Genomic DNA, 20,774 nt, shown 5'->3' with positions numbered 1-20,774 from the left:
ATGCTAGAAAAGTGGGCAGACCCCAGCGGAGATAGAGGGGACGAACCGTGAGCGGGGGGGGGCGTGCACCTGAGACCTGCTGTCAGACTCTCTAAAATGGAGAGTGACTCACAGGGTCGCAAGACGACGTAAAGTACATGCATCTGATGAGTTTTATCGAGTTGATGTCAATAGCGCGCGCTCTCTATAGGCATTTTCATATTTTGCCGCTATGTGAAAAAATCCAGCAAAATGCGCTGCCGCGTTTGTCGACCCCAGAGGATTAACTTTAGCCTAACCATAAATTGTGATTAAAATATATATGATCACTCACATCAAGACGCCGCTGCGGTGGTGGAGTCCATGCAGGAGGAGCAGCGTTTGGCACTGCGTCGCTTTTCAGCGCGAGCTGTGTGGAGAAGCCCATTTCCACCTCTATTGCGTTGGAAAAGCAATTCCGCGTAAAATGCAGGTTTCACACTCACGGTCTTCCAGGCCAAGTGCATGCAAACACTGGCGCCTAATTTCCAAGTCTGCTGGAAAGCTATGCAGTCCAGCAGTGCTGTTGCCACTAGCAACACTACACCTACCACTGTACTAAATACAGATAAATCTACGCTAGCTCATCCAAGGGCGTGGTGAGCTCGTACCAAGGGAGGGCGTGGTGAGCTAGAACCTGCTTACGTCACGCAGTACCGCAACATCCAATAGGAAAATTCAACTGCAGTAGCCACCGTTCAACCTGAAGAGGGCAGCACTCAGACGTTTTTACACCATATATTGTAGAATTAAAACACTTTATACCCAAATGTCAAAAAAGTTACTCGAATCAATGAACAGCACTAATAAAGCCCCATTCTTACAGATCATTAACTAAAAAAAGTTGGTTTAGGGTTTAGTTACCCTTTAAGAGAATCGTTCAAAAAGCACTGATTCATTCAGTAATGAAACAAGTGAAGGATTTATGAGTGAGTCATTGAATCATTCATTCAACCCAGTTTTTTTTATTTTTATAATTCATTTAGATTAATTAAACATTTTAAATAGACTGCAGCAATTAACATTTTGTCAGAACCTCTAGTAATGACATTGTTTTGTTTAGTTGTCTGTTCAGGATCGTGATCTCTGTCTGAAACCAAGTATTTGTCCATCAAAACTACGTCAGTTTCTGCTAAATCTGTCAACTCCGACCGCCCAAAAATCTGCAGACTTTTGCCAACTATTGCTGACTTGCAAAAATCATGTAGTTTATTCCAACCTTCAGAGTCATTGTCCGTTAAATCAGTAATATTAGCGAATATCATTGTCTTTTACAGCTGTACATTATATATGTAGAACATTTCAGATGATTTATCTGCAGTTGTAATTGTAATTTCCCTCGTTAAGCGTCACCTGTTTTCCTCATGATCTCATTTGCAGCTCAGGTAATCAATCAGATCGTTCTAATTAAAGACTTATTATGGCCAATTAACCAGTTAATTAGATCCTCAGATGAAAATGAAAAAAAAGCTGAGCTAAAGTTAGACGGGAAATTAGGGAAAAACCTCAAATGAGTGTGATATTGACAGTCTGAATCGATGTAATGAGGGGGTAATTAATTCACAGCAGACTCTGAGAATCATTAAAGAGCCGGCCGGCAGATTTCCAGAATCTTTATCAGAAAACTGATGTTCTGGTTTAAGATGAGGTCACGTTTTAGTTTAGCCTTGCCGAACGACTTTCATAACGAGCTTGACTCGCTCACTGGGGATTTACAGACAAATATATTAAGCTTTCATTTTCTTTTACTGAGCACCTTACATAATTACTGTAATGCTTTTCTGTACAACTAATTTAAAACAATGTCCATTGTGAAAAGTGCATTATAAAAATTACAATATTTTATAAATATTATAAAAATTATTTGTGAAAACACCAAAATGTTATGCATTTATAAAATTTGTATTTTTTATCACTTTTATAATTTATATAAATCATTAAAAAAATAATAATTATAGATTCAAACTGTTAATTTCTAGCCCTTGTTCACAAATTCTGGAAAGCTGATTTGAAACAAGGTCTATTGCAAAAAGTGCTATGTAAATAAGATATTAAAAATATATAATATTTGATAATATTATTAAAAAAAATTCAAAACACCCAAAAAAATTTAATACAAATTTATTTTTGAATTATAAAAAAACGAATAATTATACATTCTAGCCCTTGTTCGCAAATTAAGGTGGTATTATTTATATACTATTATAGTGTTTATTAATATTTTGAATGAGCTTTTATTTTTATATTTTCAGTTCATTTGCATTTTAAGTTTTTGTGATTTTTTGTGTTATTATCATTTTTAGTCATTTTTTTATATTTCTATTTAGCTTACATTTCTATTTGTTTTTGTTTTATTTTTAATGATTAAACTTTTTCATCTAATATTTACATTTTAGTTTATTTCAGCTTTATTTCAGTTATACTATATAACAGTTATACTTTATTTCAGTTATATTATGAAATTATACTAATTCCAATCATATTTTATCCTGTGTGTAATAAAATATGGGTAACAGTTTACAATAAGGTTCATTAGTTAACATTAGTCAACTACCTTAGTTAACATGAACTAAGAATGAACAATACTTCAGCATTTATTAATCTTAGTTAATATTAATTTGAGCATTTACTAATACATTGATAAAATCAAAGGTTGTGTTTGTTAACATTAGTTAATGCACTGTTAACTAACATGAAAAAACAGCTAATATTAACAAAGATGAATAAATACTGTAACAAATGTATTGTTCATTGTTAGTTAACTAATGTTAAGTAATGTGTGGATCTGACCTGTGATCTCCAGGTTGACTGTGTCCTGCTCGTAACTGTCTCCCAGAGCGACGTGGCATCGGAAAGTCCCGGAGTCATTGGACCGGAGCTGATCGAGCGCCAGCGACGCGTTCAGGTGGTTGTCGGAGTATCCGGGCAGACTGACCCGACCCGCGTACGCCTGGTGAACCCGGACCACCCCGTCCCGGGCCGACAGCACCGTCCTCTCCTGGGCCCCTGAGCCGCGGGTCCAGTGGATGTAGGGGCCGTGTCCCGGGACTAGGGCTGGCGTCAGGGTGAACACACACGGGAGGAGCGCAGACTCTGCCAGCGGGCGGCGTAAGGGAGGATGGGTCACTCTCCGGACGGTCACCAGAGTCTCGGCTTCAGTCACGCCTGCCGGAGAGGAGAAACAGATCAACAGGTTTAAGAGCTTCGGAAAAATGGTACTTTTTTTTTTTCATCCGAATGGGCCGAAACTTGGTAAAGGTTTTGGCACTTGCTGTGTGAACCCAAAAAATAAATAAATAAATCTTGGACATGATTGGAAGAGGTTAAATGGTCCTGAAAAAAAAAAAATTAAATAGTATTTTTGCACATTTTTCATAACAATAAACTTTTTTTTGTTCACTTGTAAAACTTTTTTCACTTCAGGAATAATCTGCCAAGTGTTTGAAAAGAGATCAAACTTCAGTCTAAAGCATTCAAGATTTACCACAGTTTAAGTTGGAAATTTAATTTCCAGGTCTATGCTCAAAAAGTGAATAAATAGGTTGATGTAGAAAGAAATCAACAGGTTTAACCCTCTGGCGCTCTTCGGAAAAATGTTACATTCATTTTTTTAAAGAATTTTTTTCTTCATCGGAATTCTATGAAATTTGGTGAAGGTTTTGGCACTTGCTGTGTGAACCCCCCCCCAAAAAAAAAAAAAAATGGACATGATTTGAACAGATTAAATGGTCCTGAAAAAATAGTCCCACTTGTGCTCCTCGTGGTCTAAACTGAGCGCATTGGAAATTAATGGAGACGAATTTCCTCTAGTGGAAGCGTTTGGTACTGCAGCCGAACACACTCTCACTGAAAGATCATTTTTTGAGAAATTAGGCAAAAATTTTTAACACAACTTGTTTAGATTTATGGCTTTGATTTTCTCACAGTTTTAGAGTAAAACATGTTTTTGAAAATATAAATTTCATATAAAAATTTAAAATAGTATTTTTGCACATTTTTCATAACAATAAACGTAAAATTCTGTAACTTTTTAAAACTTTTTTCACTTCAGCAATAATCTGCCAAGTGTCGTCTTTGAAAAGAGATCAAACTTCAATCTGTCGCTCTAAAGCATTCATGATTTACCACAGTTTAAGTTGGAAATTAAATTTTCAGGTCTATGCTCAAAAAGTGAATAAATGGATTATAAATACAGTGTAAATATAATTAAGTACCATAAAATCCCCTAAAAATACAAAATATTAAATAAAAAACATTATCAAACTAAAATATAGTACATTAATTGCATTGAAATAAAAAACAATAAATTCGGTCATTTTTGACCGACACGTAAAGAGCACCAGAGGGTTCATTTAAAGCTGAAATATGCAATGTTTACTGAGTTTAAATCATTTGTGGTGTCTTAGGCTAATAGAGGTTGTGTGTGTGACGTCACCATCGGCCGGAGTGACTGCGGTTACACACACTGAGTGGCCACATTGGTTTTCAGTTGGTTTTTGTATTGTTGTATATTGTATTGACAACTCATTAATGAAATATTTACCATTGTATATTCTGCATAATTGGATGTTTTTAAATAAACACTGACAAAAAAATTATACAAGTTTTAAGGCTGGACGATATGATGATATAGTTTTTTAGTTAACAATAATAATAACCCTGATTTAACAATAACTAATAACCTGTGCAGTCCAGATGATTTCAGCTGAGAAGGAAAGTATAGTTTCAGAGGTGGAGAAAGTTATTATATTTTGATGAAAGATTATGAAGACAAATATTTCTACTTTGGAAATACATGCACTGATGAATCATTCACAAGAGCGTGAGTGTGATTCAAGGAAGCAAATATGGACATTTTTATTTTACATCAAGACAAATTCAGATTTCAGAAGAAAAGTCCAGTTTACTGTTCCTCGGGTTATTACAGCAAACGCCTTTGTAACGTCCTCAAGAGTCAAACACAGAAAACACAGAAATAATGCTCTTCTCCATCTCAACACACTTCATTAAAACAGACACAAACTCTCCAAACACTTCAGAAGTTGAGTGGAAAAACACAAAGACACTCTTTGAAGCTTCGCCACTCTCTAACTGACACTCAAGTGATTTTGTTCTTTCATAAGAAAGGAAGGAATATCTACAGCTGAACTCATTATATTCTCTCTGTCACGGACTTTGAGAGATGCTCTTATTAACTGGATCTCAGTCTGATGTGTGTTCATGTGCGTCTGAAGGTATTTAAGTGCCTGTTTCCATCCGGTCCCAGTAGATACAGTCTTAAAGTGCCCCTATAATGCTAGTTTAAACATGTTTAATGTTGTTTTGGAGTCTCCAATGGGTTTACAAGCATCCAAGATCAAAAACACTTTAATTTTCTTCATAATCTCCACTGCAGCGTCAGCTCTTTTCTCTCAGCGTCTGAAACGGTTCATTCGAAGATTCAGTCTCTCTAAACCCCGCCTCTCTGAGAGCTGCTCTGCTCTGATTGGTTAGACGGTCCAGTCTGCAGTGATTGGTCAAAACCAAACGCTCATTATCATATCTGAATCTCAGCTCTTGATACTATCGATCTCATCAAAGTGGATTTGCTTTGTCAGCAGAAAACAGCGTCTTCTCCACATGAACAACACAAACTCTTCCAGTCTCAGATACACTACAGCTACAGCTAAGAGACGCTGTTCAGCCAATCAACACCAGAGGTGGGCATTATGCAAATTAGCAGGAAGTGGGACTGAATTGCTGACGACTCGTTTCAGTTCAGAATCACTTCTTTCTTTTAGGAAAAACTCCATTTATCTGCACTTTGATCTGTGAAACTCTGCAGAACTTTTACATTCACAAACAGCTTTATTACACACTACATGAAAGGTACAGTAATATCCGAAAAAGCATAATAGGGGCACTTGTATATAATAAATAATGCACTGTAAATATACAGTACAAACACAGTCAAGCCTTTGTTGTCTAAAAGCTAAATGCATAAATGCAAAGTGCAGAACTTCAGAACTCTAATGGACTAAAATGAAGAGAAGAGAAGAGAAGAGAAGAGAGAGATCCACTGTCGTTTTAAACATGCAAAATCATTACTCAGTCAATTACTGACAAATCTTTGTATATACTCCAGGTTATTTATAACTATGAAGAGCGGCTGTCATGTTTTCCGTCTCCACAGACAATCATTTCAACCACTTTCATTTCCTAGCCTGTAGAAACATTGAAACTGTGTTTACAGTAATTTACAGTAAAGTGGGTTTCAAATCTGAAGCTGGTATTATAGTTTATTTTTAGAAGTTAAAGATGTACACACTGCCCTTTCAAAAGTCTCGGGTCAGTAAGAAATGAATACTTTTATTGTTTCAACAATAAAAATACAATATAATGTACCAACGGTTTCCACAAAAATATTAAGCGGTTTTCAATATTGATAATAATCATAAATCATCATATTAGAATGATTTGTGGAGGATCATGTGACTCTGAAGACTGGAGTAATGATGCTGAAAATTCAGCTTTGATCACAGGAATAAATTACACTTTACTATATATTCACATAGAAAACAGTTATTTTAAATTGTAATAATATTTCACAATATTGCTGATTTTACTGTATTTTTGGTCAAATAAATGCACCCTTGGTGAGCAGAAGCGACTTCTTTAATCAGCATTAAGTAAATCTCACTGACCTCAACATTGTGAACACTAGTGTGACTTGACAGAAGTTGGTAAGCGAGTTGTTTTACACTAATGTGCAAGTGTTATACTGTCAAAACTCTGTGATAGATGCATATCTGAAACATTTATTAGCTGTGAACTGCCGGTGGTGAAGTGCGTTACTCTAAACACATTTCCCATTGGTTTTTACACACAGATGCTGTCCAGATATTAAATTGTAATTAACCTGGAATATTGCTTTAAGTGATTAAGTAAGAAAAGGAAATCTAATCTCCCAAATCCAGTCTTCGCCAACCTGAACAATCTGTAACGGTTAATGCATTGAAAATCAATTGCAGCTCCTTCATTCCATATGGATTTAGGGATGAGTGTATATCCCAGAGTTTGAATAAAGTTAATTCAAGTGATGAAAGCTCAAATCTGCATTTAGATGGATTGGATTCACCCTCCACGGGTTTGTCTTTCTGCAAAAACCAAGCAATTTTCCGAACTCATTAGCGTACGAGTGAATATCACTAAAACATGTCTGACTCACCATGAAATTTTAAAAACCATAAAAAATTAAGCCTATTTCCTCCCTGAATTATCACTGCCATGATGTTTACGATCTTTATTTTACAGTATTAGTGTCTTATCTTATTACAACATTTATTTTATTTACATGAGTTTAAATTAAAGGCAACAAAACAAATACTTACAAAGAAGAAAATGCCATTTAAATATATACATTTTATTATATCTTCATCATTGTAGTATTATAAATTAAACGTTATTGCATATTTGATTGAATATTATAATTAATTGCATTTGACTGCATCATAAAAGTACATTTTTTAATTAATTTCAGAATAATCCATTTTCATAAATTAATTTTAAATGATATATTTTTACTTTTTTTAGTAATATGTCATATATTAGTATATTAGACATGACATAACAATATGTTTTTTTTTTAAATTAGTAAATAAGTAAACTGAAGGCATACAACCATGACTTAGTCTATAACCATTTAGATAATTTAATCATTATCTTTATTGCATTAGGAATTACATTAAGAATTTGAGTGAATATATATATATATATATATATATAGCCACAATTACACACATATACAGTATATACAGTATATGTGTGTTTTTATATTTTGGGGTGAAAGAAGAGCTGGACATGCTGTTGACAAGTTTCACCCATATATCAAACATGAGAATACAGCCCATAATCACATTTACACACTTCCAAAAATCAATCTCCCCAGTGGCTTTATAAATAAGATTCCATCAGACACAGTAGCTGACACACACACACACACACACACACACACACACACACTCCCAGAGGGGGGTTACAGATTAATGCATTAACTGAATAACCTTTGCCAGCTCCACACACAAATAAACACAGCAGCACCTGCAGTAGTTTACACCTCTCAGTCCTCATCAGCCGTAACCACGGCAACCGCTGCTCGGTAACCAGGAGCGACGAGAGGACGGCGCTCGCTCGGCTCGATACGCTAAATCTGATTCATTCGCCAGCCGTCCAAACATGCAGCTGTAACGACACAAAGCTCTGCTGATCCGCTGCACACCTCGACTATACTGATCCTGAGAACACTCAATCTGGACGAAATCAGTCCATCAGACACTCACACTAAAAACTCTTACAAGCTGAAATAAAAGATAAATATTACACGAAAAACTTGCCTTGCCAACTAACTGAAGTAAAGGCATTAAAATACATTAAAAAAGTGACAAAAAAGTTAAATAAATATAAATTAAAGCTAAATAAAAATATCAAAAACCTAATCAAATTTACAAATGCACATAAAAATTACTGAAACTTATACTAAAATTAAAGTTAAACAGAAATATTTAAAAACAAAAAAACATTTAACAAAATTATTAAAACTAAAATTAAAATGAAAACTGAAAATATAAAAATAAACGGTAATTCCAAATATGAATATATTCTATGATAGGCCTATTGTTAAAGCTAAATATAAATATTTTATATAAAAAAAAAAAAAAACACGAATAAAAATTCTCCAGTTGGTTAATAAAGGCCTTCTGAAGGAAATCGTTTTTGTTTTTGTAAGAAAAATATCCATATTTTTAACTTTATAAACTATAATCACTGGCATCCGGTAACAGATATTATATGATATTAAAGATTATATTAATATTTAATATTACTCTGATTGTGTTCGGCTGGAAGAGGAAGTCATATACACCTAGTATAGCTTGAGTAAATTATGGAATCATTATCATTTTTTATTTCAGCTGCCAAGATAAAAACTGCACAATATTTTACTTTTCTGTGCATTTTTACACTTATTTTGGAACGTTATTTGCATGTTAATTTTATCGCATAGGTTTATTGCTTTAAGTCAGCAGTTTTTACATTAACTCGCAGCCTAACACTCTTAGTAAATAGCAGCAAGCTCCTCTCATATATCCTGAGGTCCGATCTGAAGAGGGCCGGTCTGAATTCACAGGCTCGTAAATCGTCCTGGCAGGAGGGAGTGATTTCCCATCATCCTTCAGAACGGCCACCCATCACTAAAGAGCCTAGTGAAACTGAAGCTGCCAGTGAAAACATTTGGCCTATGAAGCATTTTGTGTTTGCTCACACACACACACACACACACACATTGATCCGGTTAAACGGTAGGGGGCTTTGGCTGAGGTGACGGGTGGGTATATTATATATATATATATATATATATATATGAATTTAAAGTCCTCCTGTGGTGAAAATCCAGCTTTTAATGTTGTTTATATGTCTATGTGGTGTTTTTAATACACTTTAAGACAAAGCATGTGTAAATTCATAAGTCGACACCATTGCTGAGTATTTCCTCCTTAATCAACTAAAACTTGACTAAAAAAAGGACAAGGTTGACAAGATATGACAAAACTAACAAGGGCATTTGACACAGGACTGAGACTAAGACTGCACAATAGTAACACTAGATAGTGGTTTAAATGATCAGATCATAAAACGTTTTGAAACACCTCTATTCAGTGTTGAACACTCAATGTTAATCTCAGCGGATAACGGGGTCTTCAAGAGATATTTTAGCCAAAATTATCATTCTGTCATCATTTACACTTTCTCATGTCATTCCAAACCTGTATGGCTTTCTTCTTCGCAACATATAAAAAAAAGTAGGGATGCGCGATATATCGGCCACCATATCGGTATCAGCCGATATATGTTAATGTTTACATGAATTATATAAATATTATATAATATAAATTATATATAAAAATTTGGATTTAGATTTATCGGACAATATATTAATTATCGGCATTCAAATATAAAGAATTATCGGCATCGGTATCAGCCGATATATGTTAATGTTTATATGAATTATATAAATGTTATATAATATAAATTATATATAAAAATTTGGATTTAGATTTATCGGACAATATATTAATTATCTGCATTCAAATATAAAGAATTATCGGTTATCGGTATCAGCCAATATATGTTAATGTTTATATGAATTATATAAATATTATATAATATAAATTATATATAAAAATTTGGATTTAGATTTATCGGACAATATATTAATTATCTGCATGCAAATATAAAGAATTATCGGTTATCGGTATCAGCCGATATATGTTAATGTTTATATGAATTATATAAATATTATATAATATAAATGATATATAAAAATTTGGATTTAGATTTATCGGACAATATGTTAATTATCTGCATGCAAATATAAAGAATTATCGGTTATCGGTATCAGCCGATATATGTTAATGTTTATATGAATTATATAAATATTATATAATATAAATTATATATAAAAATTTGGATTTAGATTTATCGGACAATATATCAATTATCTGCATTCAAATATAAAGAATTATCGGTATCAGCCGATATATGTTAATGTTTATATAAATTATATAAATATTATAGAATATAATATAAATTAAATATAAAAATTTGGATTTAGATTCATCGGACAATATATCGGTTATCGGCTTTCAAATATAAAGCATTATCGGTTATCGGTATCGGTTACATGGCGTCATCATCATCTGTTGACGCCATGTCATGTTGTTTTTGAATGCGAGAACATGTCCTGTGTGAGCGGCCCATTACTTGTGTGTGGCCCTATTTTGGCTTGAATGTTTTTGAGAGAGAAAGAGTGAACCAGAACTCACCACAGCCCGCTGAAAACACCAGCAGAACCGACAGAACCTGCAGCCCACCAGCGCTCACACGCAACATCCTGAGATACAGAGAAAACAAACAAAGAGAAGAGGACAATTAGAGAATTATAAAACAACACTGGCTGCGTCTCACTTCCCACAGATAAAGCATGTACTTCACTGACAATGGGAAAGTAAACACTTTTGAGTGTGTACTAAAACAGTACAGCATCGGGGCATAAAACCTTGGCTGAATCCGAAATCGCACACTTCCCTACTATATAGTAGGCGAAAAACAGTATGTGACAAAAATAGTATGTCCGAATTCACATAAAAGTGTAGGCAAATAGTACCTACTACTTACGGAAGTGTTTCTGAAGTGTGCATACGATGGATATACCCCTTACTATACCTTTACTATCCCATGAGGCCACGGGAGAGTATTTATGAATGACAAGGAAGCGCTGGTAGGTCACATGATAATGACATCATGACAGATGTAGTACATCCAGATTATATTCTTACTACACATTCATACTATATAGAACATACTTTTTTTAGTGGTTGTGAAGTAAACACTTCTTCAAAATAAGTACCTACTCAGGAGAGTATGCGATTTTGGACGCAGCCCTTGTCTTGCATACTAGTTCACTGTGTTAGAAACATCAATTTTGACTATGGTTAACATGAAATGTTTGATTTTGCCTTTTAAAATGTCCCTTCTTCTAACACAAATAACAATACTTAAATACACTAAATGTGCTGACAATCAAACAAACCCTGACCTTTCCTTCACGCACATGCACACTAAATACTATAAAGCACTAATATTTGGAAAAAAAAACACATAAGAGAAACACAACAGTCGGTGAAGTCATCACACACGCACAGCATGCGGATGGGAAATGACAAACAGAGGTTTATTAGACAGACTGTGTGTCCTTTATAAAGGAGATGAGAATATGAATATTAATGTCGTGGCAGGGTGCTGGTAAGGAACGTTTCTTTTTTGTAATCCAGCACTAGCCACCCGTCAGACACACCAACAAAACACTCTCAGAATAGTAATAAGCTGCTTCATCCTTTCATTGTTTTACTGAACTTCTCCTCTCTCCCTCTCTCCCTCTCTCTCTCTCCCTCTCTCTCTCTCTCTCTCTCTGTGGGTGGTCTGTCTTTTAGTATCCTTCACGCCCTCTCTAATCCTGCTCAGACAGGAAATGTCTGGCTTCTGTAAAATTGCTTTGTAGCCCGTCTCTCTTAAGTGTAATGAAACACGGATACAAATTTAATACTCGTCTCCCACACTGCAGCACGAACCAGCTACAGCCTAGTAGCTACAAAGAACACCACAGTAAATGCTTAGCAACGCCCTAACAACCACTCAGAACACCCAAATAACCACCTAACACTGTCAAGTTCCTATCATCGCCCTAGCAACCAACTATAACATCCCATCAACCACCCAGCAAATGCCCTAACGACCCAGAACCCTTAGTAACTGCTTAGCAACACCCTAGAGACCACCCAGAACCCCTAATAATCACCCAGCAAGGCAGTAGTAACCACCCAGAACCCCCTAGTAACTGCTAATCAACACCTTAGAGACCACCTAAAACCCTCAATAACCACTTAGCAATACTCTAATAACCCCAGAACACCCTAGTACCCTAGTAATCAACCAGAACCCCTAACAATCCCATAGCAATACCCTAGTAACCACTCAGAACCCCTAGTGATTTAGCAACGCCCTAGTGACCACCCAGACCCCCTAATAACTGCTTACGAACAACCTTAGAGACCACCTAGAAACCCCCAAACAATCCCCTAGCAATGCCCTAGTAACCACCCTGAATGCCCTAGTAACTAATCAACTCCCTAGCAAACATTCAAAACTCCCTAACAACCACCTAGTATTGTCAGCATTGTCTAGTAACTGCTTAGTAAGATCCTAGCAACACCCTAATGACCACCCAGAACCCTCTAACAACAACAACCTAGCGATTCCCAAGTCACCACCCAGAATGCCCTAACTAATCAACTCTCTAGAAAATATCTAAAACTCCCTAACAACCACCTAGCAATGCCCTAGTAACCACCCAGAATGCCCTAGTAACTAAGCAACATCTAAAACTACCAAACAACCACCTAGCAATGTCCTAATCACCACCCAGAACACCATAGTAACTGCTATGTAACATCCTAGCAACAGCATAACCACCTAACAATACCCTAGAAACTATCCAGTACCACCAAGTATCTATGCAACACCCTAGCTACCACCTAGAACCCCTAGCAACTAGGGCTGTCGCGGTGAAGGAATTTCCCTTGCGGTAATTTTGAGTGGCTCAATAGCGCGGTATGCAGTATTATCGCCATTTATTTATTTATTTATTTAGATACATTTATATTTATTTGTTGCTTTATAAATAGGTTTTACCATGTGGTCAGCATGCACAAAAACGAGTAGCCTACATTTTCAGTAACCAATGTAACCGAAACTAAACAGCGTCTCTGCGCATTGAAAGGCTGTCAATCAGCGCGCATTACATTGTTACGGCAACGGACTGTCTTTGAGTGAATCATTAAACCGTTCATTCAACGAACACGTTCAAAAACGCTGATTCTTTAAAAGATAGTAATGAAACAAGTTGTTAAGCTCCACTTTTCAAGGCTGAGCTGACCAGCAATGCGTCGCATGGGTAACGCTGAAGCTGACGCTTAAATGGCATTGATTCAATGCGTGACTGTCACGATCCACACAAGAACAGAGGAAAAGTAGATCCAATTCCAGTAAGTTTAATAAGGGAAAACCGTTACATCAATATCCAGTCCAGGCAGGGGTCAAAACCAAAGTAGCAATCAAACATAAACAGGCACAAGACAAACAGGCAAGAACAGAACTCGGAAGTGCCGTGATAAATACAAGGACTCCGTGACATATACTAAAACAGACAGGGTTATATACACAGGGAATTGACAATGCTAATGGGGAATTGGCTGAGTGCAATGATTAGTGACAAGGGACAGCTGAGTGCAATGAAGAAACAAGGATCGTGGGGAATGTAGTTCAGAATGTGACAGACACCGTGGGGAAGGAGGACATCTAGTGGTGACCCAGGGAACACAAACCAGACACTGTGACAGTGACTCGCTGCTTTTTGATTCCCGCGGCTTCCTCGCGCTGTGGAATGCTGACCAGCGCTGTCGCTGATGCCATTCACGGTAAATCCCCTTAAACGTTAAGAGGATGACACGACAAATATTTCGCTTTCCTTGGACACGGAAAGCTTTTCACGCATATGACTTGACTTGACCTCAAAGACAGACGCAGGTAATCGCACGCGCTCAGTCGATCTCTCTCATTTACTGTCTGTAAGTCTTAAGAGCAAATCAATGAAGCCTCTGCCTCTGTCTTATTATCATTATTAACTTATTTAACATTCAATACACAAGCACAAAGTTCAAAACAAGAAGGGTATAGCCTTATGAAAAAAGAAAACATGCGAATATCGCGGTTGCTACGGTTACTTGCATTCCTCTGCGGTTGGCTTCTCAGTAGCGCGGTTTTACAATTTTGCTGTTATCGCGACAGCCCTACTAGCAACACCCTAGTAACTATCTAGTACCACCTAGTAACATAGCAACACCCTAGCTACCGCTTAAAACCATCTAACAACCATCTAGCTATTCCCTAGTAACTATCCTGAACCCCCTAGTAACTTAGCAACACCCTATCGACCACCCAGAACACCCTAGTAACAGCTAAGTAACACCCTAGCGACCAACCAAAACCCCATAACAACCACCTAGCATTGCCCTAGTAACCACAGAGAACACCCTGGTAACTGCTAAGCAAAATCCTAGTGACCAAACACCTAGCAATGCCATAGTGACCACCCAGAACACCCTAGTAACTGCTAAGCAACACCCCAACGACCAACCAGAACCCTATAACAACCACCTAGCAATGCCCTAGTGACCACCCAGAACACCCTAGTTACTGCTAAGCAACACCCTAGTGACCAACCAGAACCCCATAACAACCACCTAGCAATGCACTAATAATGACCACCCAGAACCCTCTAGTAGCTTCTTATAAACAACCCTAGCGACCACCCAGAACACCCTAGTAACTGCTTAGCAACGCCCTAGCGACCACCCAAAACACCCAAGCCAATGAATTATCTAAGGAAAGCTGTCTGGCTCACTCAACATCATGGAGTTGTAACGACTGAGCATGAGGAGGCCTCACCAGGTTCACGAGTGTGTGTGAATCTGGTGTCAGTGTGAAGTGGTCGCATGCGGCGAGGACTCGCTCCCTGATCTCTCCCAGCTGGTACCAGCATCCCGACACTCTGCCAACAGCTCACACACACACACGCACACACACACACACACACACACACACACACACACTCTGCCAACAGCACCTCCACTGGGAAACATGGAGAGAGAATATGTGCCAACTCATGCCTACAGAATCCACCCAGCATTTAAGAGCCAAACACAACCAGATAGAGAGAAAGACGCAAATAAAAGAGGGATTGAAGACTTATTTACAGGCATGGGAAGGTCGTGCACCAGCTCAGCTTGAGCATTGAAACGTCAGATGAGTTTCTGAGCGAGTGAACAGCTATTCTCTTGACTGTAAACTCAGACTCGCTGCAGCTCCAGGCGTTTAGCATTACAATTCCTGAAAGATTCAGCAGCGTTTTTGTCTGAGGTGATTTAGCTCGCATCGGTTAGCTGAGCTATTTACAGCGGTAACTAGAGACACAGCTGAGGCCGATTCAAGAGCGCGGCTTTAACCAATCAAAAACTAACTTTAGCTGGACAATAACTTTATTCTAGAGCGGCTGTAAAGCCAACACAATCTCTGTTACTTTCATTTCCTATTATCACTGTAAAGCTGCTTTCAAACAATCTATATTGTTACAGTTTTTTCCAATTGCTAACACACTAAAATGACACGCACAGCACAATTATTTAAACTGAAACCTCTTCTCAAGTCTCCAAAAGTCTAAACACATTTTCTGCTTTACACACATTTTGCAATTCTAAATGGCACTTTTTAAACGCACTAAACACGGTTCTGCGTAACACACAACAATCTGACATAAAGTCACATGTTTGCCATTTCAAAACACTGCCATTCAAAATGACATGATCTGATTGGCCGATACATGTGTCACCTGACCAAACACCTCAATGCTTAATGTTAACACTTCAATCTTTTTCAGTTTATTGTTTTTTTGTGAGCATATTTCTGTTCAGTCCAATGTAAATATATCTCCTGTGCATATGTTGCACTGACTTTTTTGGTGAAAAATAATTAAAAATAATGTTTCAACAGCATGTGTGTGTGTGTCTGCAAATATTTCTGTGCATGTGAACAATCTGAAGAATTTTCTGCAATTTGAACTATTTTAGTATTATGGCAAAGCATACTAAAGATGAGAGTGCTCTTCATTATGACCAACAGTGTGTAGTTGGTTAGACAAAAATCTGCTAATATGAATGAAGTGTGCGCCATCTCGTGCAAAAGTTTGATTTTGATAATGCTATATGTAGTTTTGGTTGCAGTGCTGCAAGGATATATGAGGTATTTTGCAGATTGGGTGTGTAGTTTTGTGAATTATGTGAAGTATTTTGATAAATCCAGCCTAGTTTGCAAAATTGTGTGTTAGCAATTGGAAAAAACTGTAAAAGCGCTATATAAATGAAGGGTGACTTGACTTGACTTGACCAATAATGATACTGGAACTGCAGCATTTATGATAAGCAAACGGCGAGCAGAACTGTGTGTTTATGGGACGTATCAAAGCGGGATAGTAGCCTGTAGTGTGTTTACTGACCGTTTCATGCACAAATACAGCAAACACACGGGTTTCTTATCAGCCCACCTGGAAATAAACTTGTGTTTACAAGGTTGATACGGCATGGAAGAACTAAGCACTGGATTTCCAGCATGAGTAGATGAAAAAATCTTTTGTGAGTGAGTAAGTGTGTGTGTGTGTGTGTTTGTGTGAGTGTGTCTGAGTGTGTGAGTATGTGTGTGTGCGTCTGAGTGCAAGTGTGTGTGTATGTGTGTTATTTCTCTTTCTATTTCTATCTCTTGATTTTAAGATACCTGAGCTGTGAAAAAGCAACATCTGAGCAAAAAAAAAAAGATAAAAACATCTGACTGACAGCTTGCAAAACAAGTTATGTGTCAGACTTACAAAGATATCAGTGATATTTAGTTTGAAATGTCAGTTGAGTCACTTTACGTGATTATAAATGCAATGAGTGTTTTTCGTTTTGTTTTTTGAGGCGTCTTCATCTGCATCTTTTGAAGAAGAACGGAAAGGAACTTTAAAAATGAGTCAGAGTGAATAAAATCAATATAATGTGACATTTTAAATAGAGAATAACAAACAAAAATCACTGTGCTTTTAGTTTTAACATTTATATTGCAACCTTCATGATCTAGAAAACGGTGGAAAGCGATATGAAAGTCATGCACATAAATACTTTGATGAAACAATGAATATATATATATAAATAAAAAACCTACATTGATGTAGGATTTACTTTGAAACAATTTTCACTCAGAAATTTCACAAATAATTACAAAGAAATGTCAAGTAACATTGAGTTAAATGTGAAATTTTGAAGTAGAAAGACTGAAATGGTATATATTCTTGCAAAACGAACCCCATTAATCTTTGTTTTATTTACATCTTAGAAAAAAAAATGTTCCAGTGTTTGGGCAAAATAATTAAATGGGATTATTGAAAAAAAGTCCCATTGCATTCATCTTTTCTTCATTGTCCTCCAGTCTTTTGTGCACTGAAACGGCTGTGCAATTATTTGTGATTCTTCCAAATTGGTCTATTATTGTGGAATCAAATATATCAGATAAACTCACCTTTAACTGACAAGTAAAAAAAACTTTACCTGTAGATGGTTCTTAAGATGCAAATCTACAAAAAGAGGCCAGCAAAGTAAATCAGACAAGTGGTGTGTCGATGTAAGAAGTTTTTAAACATGCAAATGTGAGTTAAAGAGGATCTGTTATGTTTTTTTCCATGTTCATCTTTGTTTAGTGTGTAATGCTGCTGAGTCCTTCTCTATATCAGTGTCAGTGTTTCTGAGCTCCTGAAACGCCTCCATTGTAGTCTTGAGTTTCTTCCGGGAACGAACACGTCACAATATTCCTCATTTAAATAATTAATATGCAGAATAAAGGGGCGGGGCCTGGTTGAGTTAGTTAGTAGTGTGTTAAACTGGCAGTTATGGTAAGGGGCGGGACATTTCCCAAACACACTGGAATCGCTCAACCAATCACAACACACTGATCCGGCCGACCAATCAGAGCACAGTGTGCTTTTCAGAAGGAGGGGCTTCATAGAGACAGGAAGTAAACAGAGCGTTACTGACAGACTGGGAAGAGAGGAGCCGCAACAATGGAGAATATGAGGAGAATAATCAACATTCAAGCAGGAAACCCTGTTCTAGTAGAGCCTGAAAACAACATCAAGACTTTGTAAAAGAGCATAATATGTCTTCTTCAAAGCTGAAAATGAAAAAGGCCTTTAGTTAGTTTGAGTTTGAGCTCAGACACGACTGACAGTTTCTCAAGTCCCTCACCATCATGAATCAAACACTGCTTTAACACAATCCAATGCTCAGACTAGTTAAACCCTCGTCAGCCAAAGCCTGAGCGTCTTTGTCAAGTGAATTTAAAGCCCAAAGGCTTTGCATTTCTAATATTTGTGATGGATTCAGTGGCTCTTAATTCCACTTGGCATTTTCTGATTAAATCAGCTTCTGTTTTCCAGTCCTCCGCTTCTACATCCAAAACACCCACAGCTCAAACCCAGCGCCAGCGGCTCCCTCCCCGTGTGACTTCATCAAAGTGAGACGTGGCTGACAATGATGCGGTCAGGCGTCTGCGGCTGGTGTGTGTGAGTGTGTGTGTGTGTGTGTGTCAGCTGCAGTAATTGGCTGTTGCTGCTGCCTCTTGCTGTTGGTGTTTGGCTGGTTTTTGTGAGTCCAGACTCAGTGCCGGATGTCTGAAGGAATGAGGACAGATGTGAGGATAGATATATAGATATATAGATATATAGCAGGGTAAATCATTGAGCTGCATGATTAATCTCTAAAAGATCATGATCTCAATTCAAACCCCCACACGATCTTATTCCTAAATGACAATGATTCGCCTGTGTCTATTAAACCTTTGACAAAATCACACCATTATGAACCAGCTTCACAAACAGTCTTTTCAACCACACAATATCATTATTTCAGTGTTACAAATTAAAAAAAATTCACAGAAGTACTGAGATATAAGTGTATAGTTTGGATAATTAACACTGATGTCTACGATTGTAATCAAAATAGAGTAAATCACCTTTTGAAAGTAACTTGACGCTTCAAATAACGATTGTATCAGTTATATCGTTACACCAGTAGGTGGCGACAAGTGACTGTTAAAAATGTGTTTTCATTGAATCATTCATTCAAGAGATTCGTTCAAAAATGCTGATTCATCCAGTAATGAAACGAGTCATTGAATCATTCATTCAACCTGATTTTTTAAACAGTTCATTCAGATTAATTAAACATTTTAAATAGACTGCAGCAATTTACAGTTTATTTTATTTTATTCAATTTTATTTATTCACTAAAGCACACTTTGTACCTGTTTGGTGCTTCACCTCTTTAATATCCTTCTTATATTTAATTCAATTCATTCAAAAGTATCAATAGAAATAGTTCAATCCAGTGCTGTAATTATGAACAAAAACTGAAATTAAAAATCTTTTTCGTTACCTGAAATAAAGCTGAACTAAATTAAAATATAAATATTAGATGGAAAACCCTAAATGAAAATTAGAAATGTTGCTTTGGCAAATAAATGAAATAAAATAATTTTAAGTTGAAGTACTAAAATGAGTAAAATTGAAATATAAATAAATTAAAGCTAAATAAAAATATATTTAAAAAAAAAACTTGTTAAAAGATGTGTTAAAAGAAATGACAAAAGCACATTACAAAATTACTCAAACTTAAACTAATATTAAAATGAAAACATAATTACTATAATAGCATATAAATATTATTAAAATAACTGCTTCAGTCTCTATAAAAGTGGATTATTTTACACAATAATTCTTTAAGGTGTATTTTTATGCATTTTAGATTATTGCATCCTTAGTAAACATAATGATTGCATAAAGATGTAAATATGCATAAAAATACATAGTAAACAAAAATATTGCATGTTGCATTTTTTGCATATTAGATTATTACATACTCAGCATAGCAACATGCTAATGCTGTTTGTGCTGCCTATACAGTTTCACACGGGTCACTAAGTAATGCAGATCAGTGTGAGCGCAGCCGTGACGAGCGCAGATTCACTGATGTGGTCAAAGAGTTTCGCTCTGAGATGTTTTCAGCCTCGGTGTAATTCTAATGGGCTTGTGCGGCTCATCAGCACATCTGAGAGAAGATAATGAGAGATAATGAGCATTTCGCTCCACTCGAATGCCTCTACAGGCTCAAAGCGGGACGGAGACATTACAACAACAAATAACCTCTAACACAACACACCTCAGGAGGTTTCAGAGTCAGAATGCCATCAAACTCTCCAGAGTCAAACTACATTTTCATATATATATATATATATATATATATATATATATATATATATATAGAACTTTAGACGACACGCTAACACTAGGGTGACCATGCGTCCTCTATTTCCCAGACATGTCCTCTTTTTGGACCTTAAAAAATGCGTCCGGCCTAATGATGGGTCGGTCATGAATGATTCGTTCATTTTGAACGAATCTTTAATATGACTCTGGACTACTGAGTTGTCTCAGAGAGTGATTCGTTCATTTTGTGTTGACCGCG

General features: G+C 36.6%; 1 protein-coding gene across 3 annotated transcripts in view; it reads right to left on the bottom strand.

Annotated features, from left to right (window-relative positions):
• ncana (neurocan a) overlaps window positions 1-20,774 on the bottom strand; it is an 81,083-nt gene that overhangs the window by 46,136 nt on the left and 14,173 nt on the right. For all 3 annotated transcript variants that reach the window (XM_084119321.1, XM_084119322.1, XM_084119323.1), the window contains exons 2-3: window positions 10,878-10,945; window positions 2,809-3,183 (exon numbers count right to left, since the gene is read on the bottom strand). In XM_084119321.1, coding sequence (XP_083975447.1) covers window positions 2,809-3,183; window positions 10,878-10,944 — 442 coding nt within the window. In that variant the 5' untranslated portion in view covers window position 10,945. The remainder of the gene's footprint in view (window positions 1-2,808; window positions 3,184-10,877; window positions 10,946-20,774) is intronic.

This window comes from Abramis brama, assembly GCF_963993115.1.
Source record: "Abramis brama genome assembly, chromosome: 7".
NCBI classification, from domain to species: Eukaryota; Metazoa; Chordata; class Actinopteri; order Cypriniformes; family Leuciscidae; genus Abramis; species Abramis brama.
Note: the sequence above shows the minus strand (reverse complement) of the source record. Positions and strands in the feature narration are given on the sequence as shown.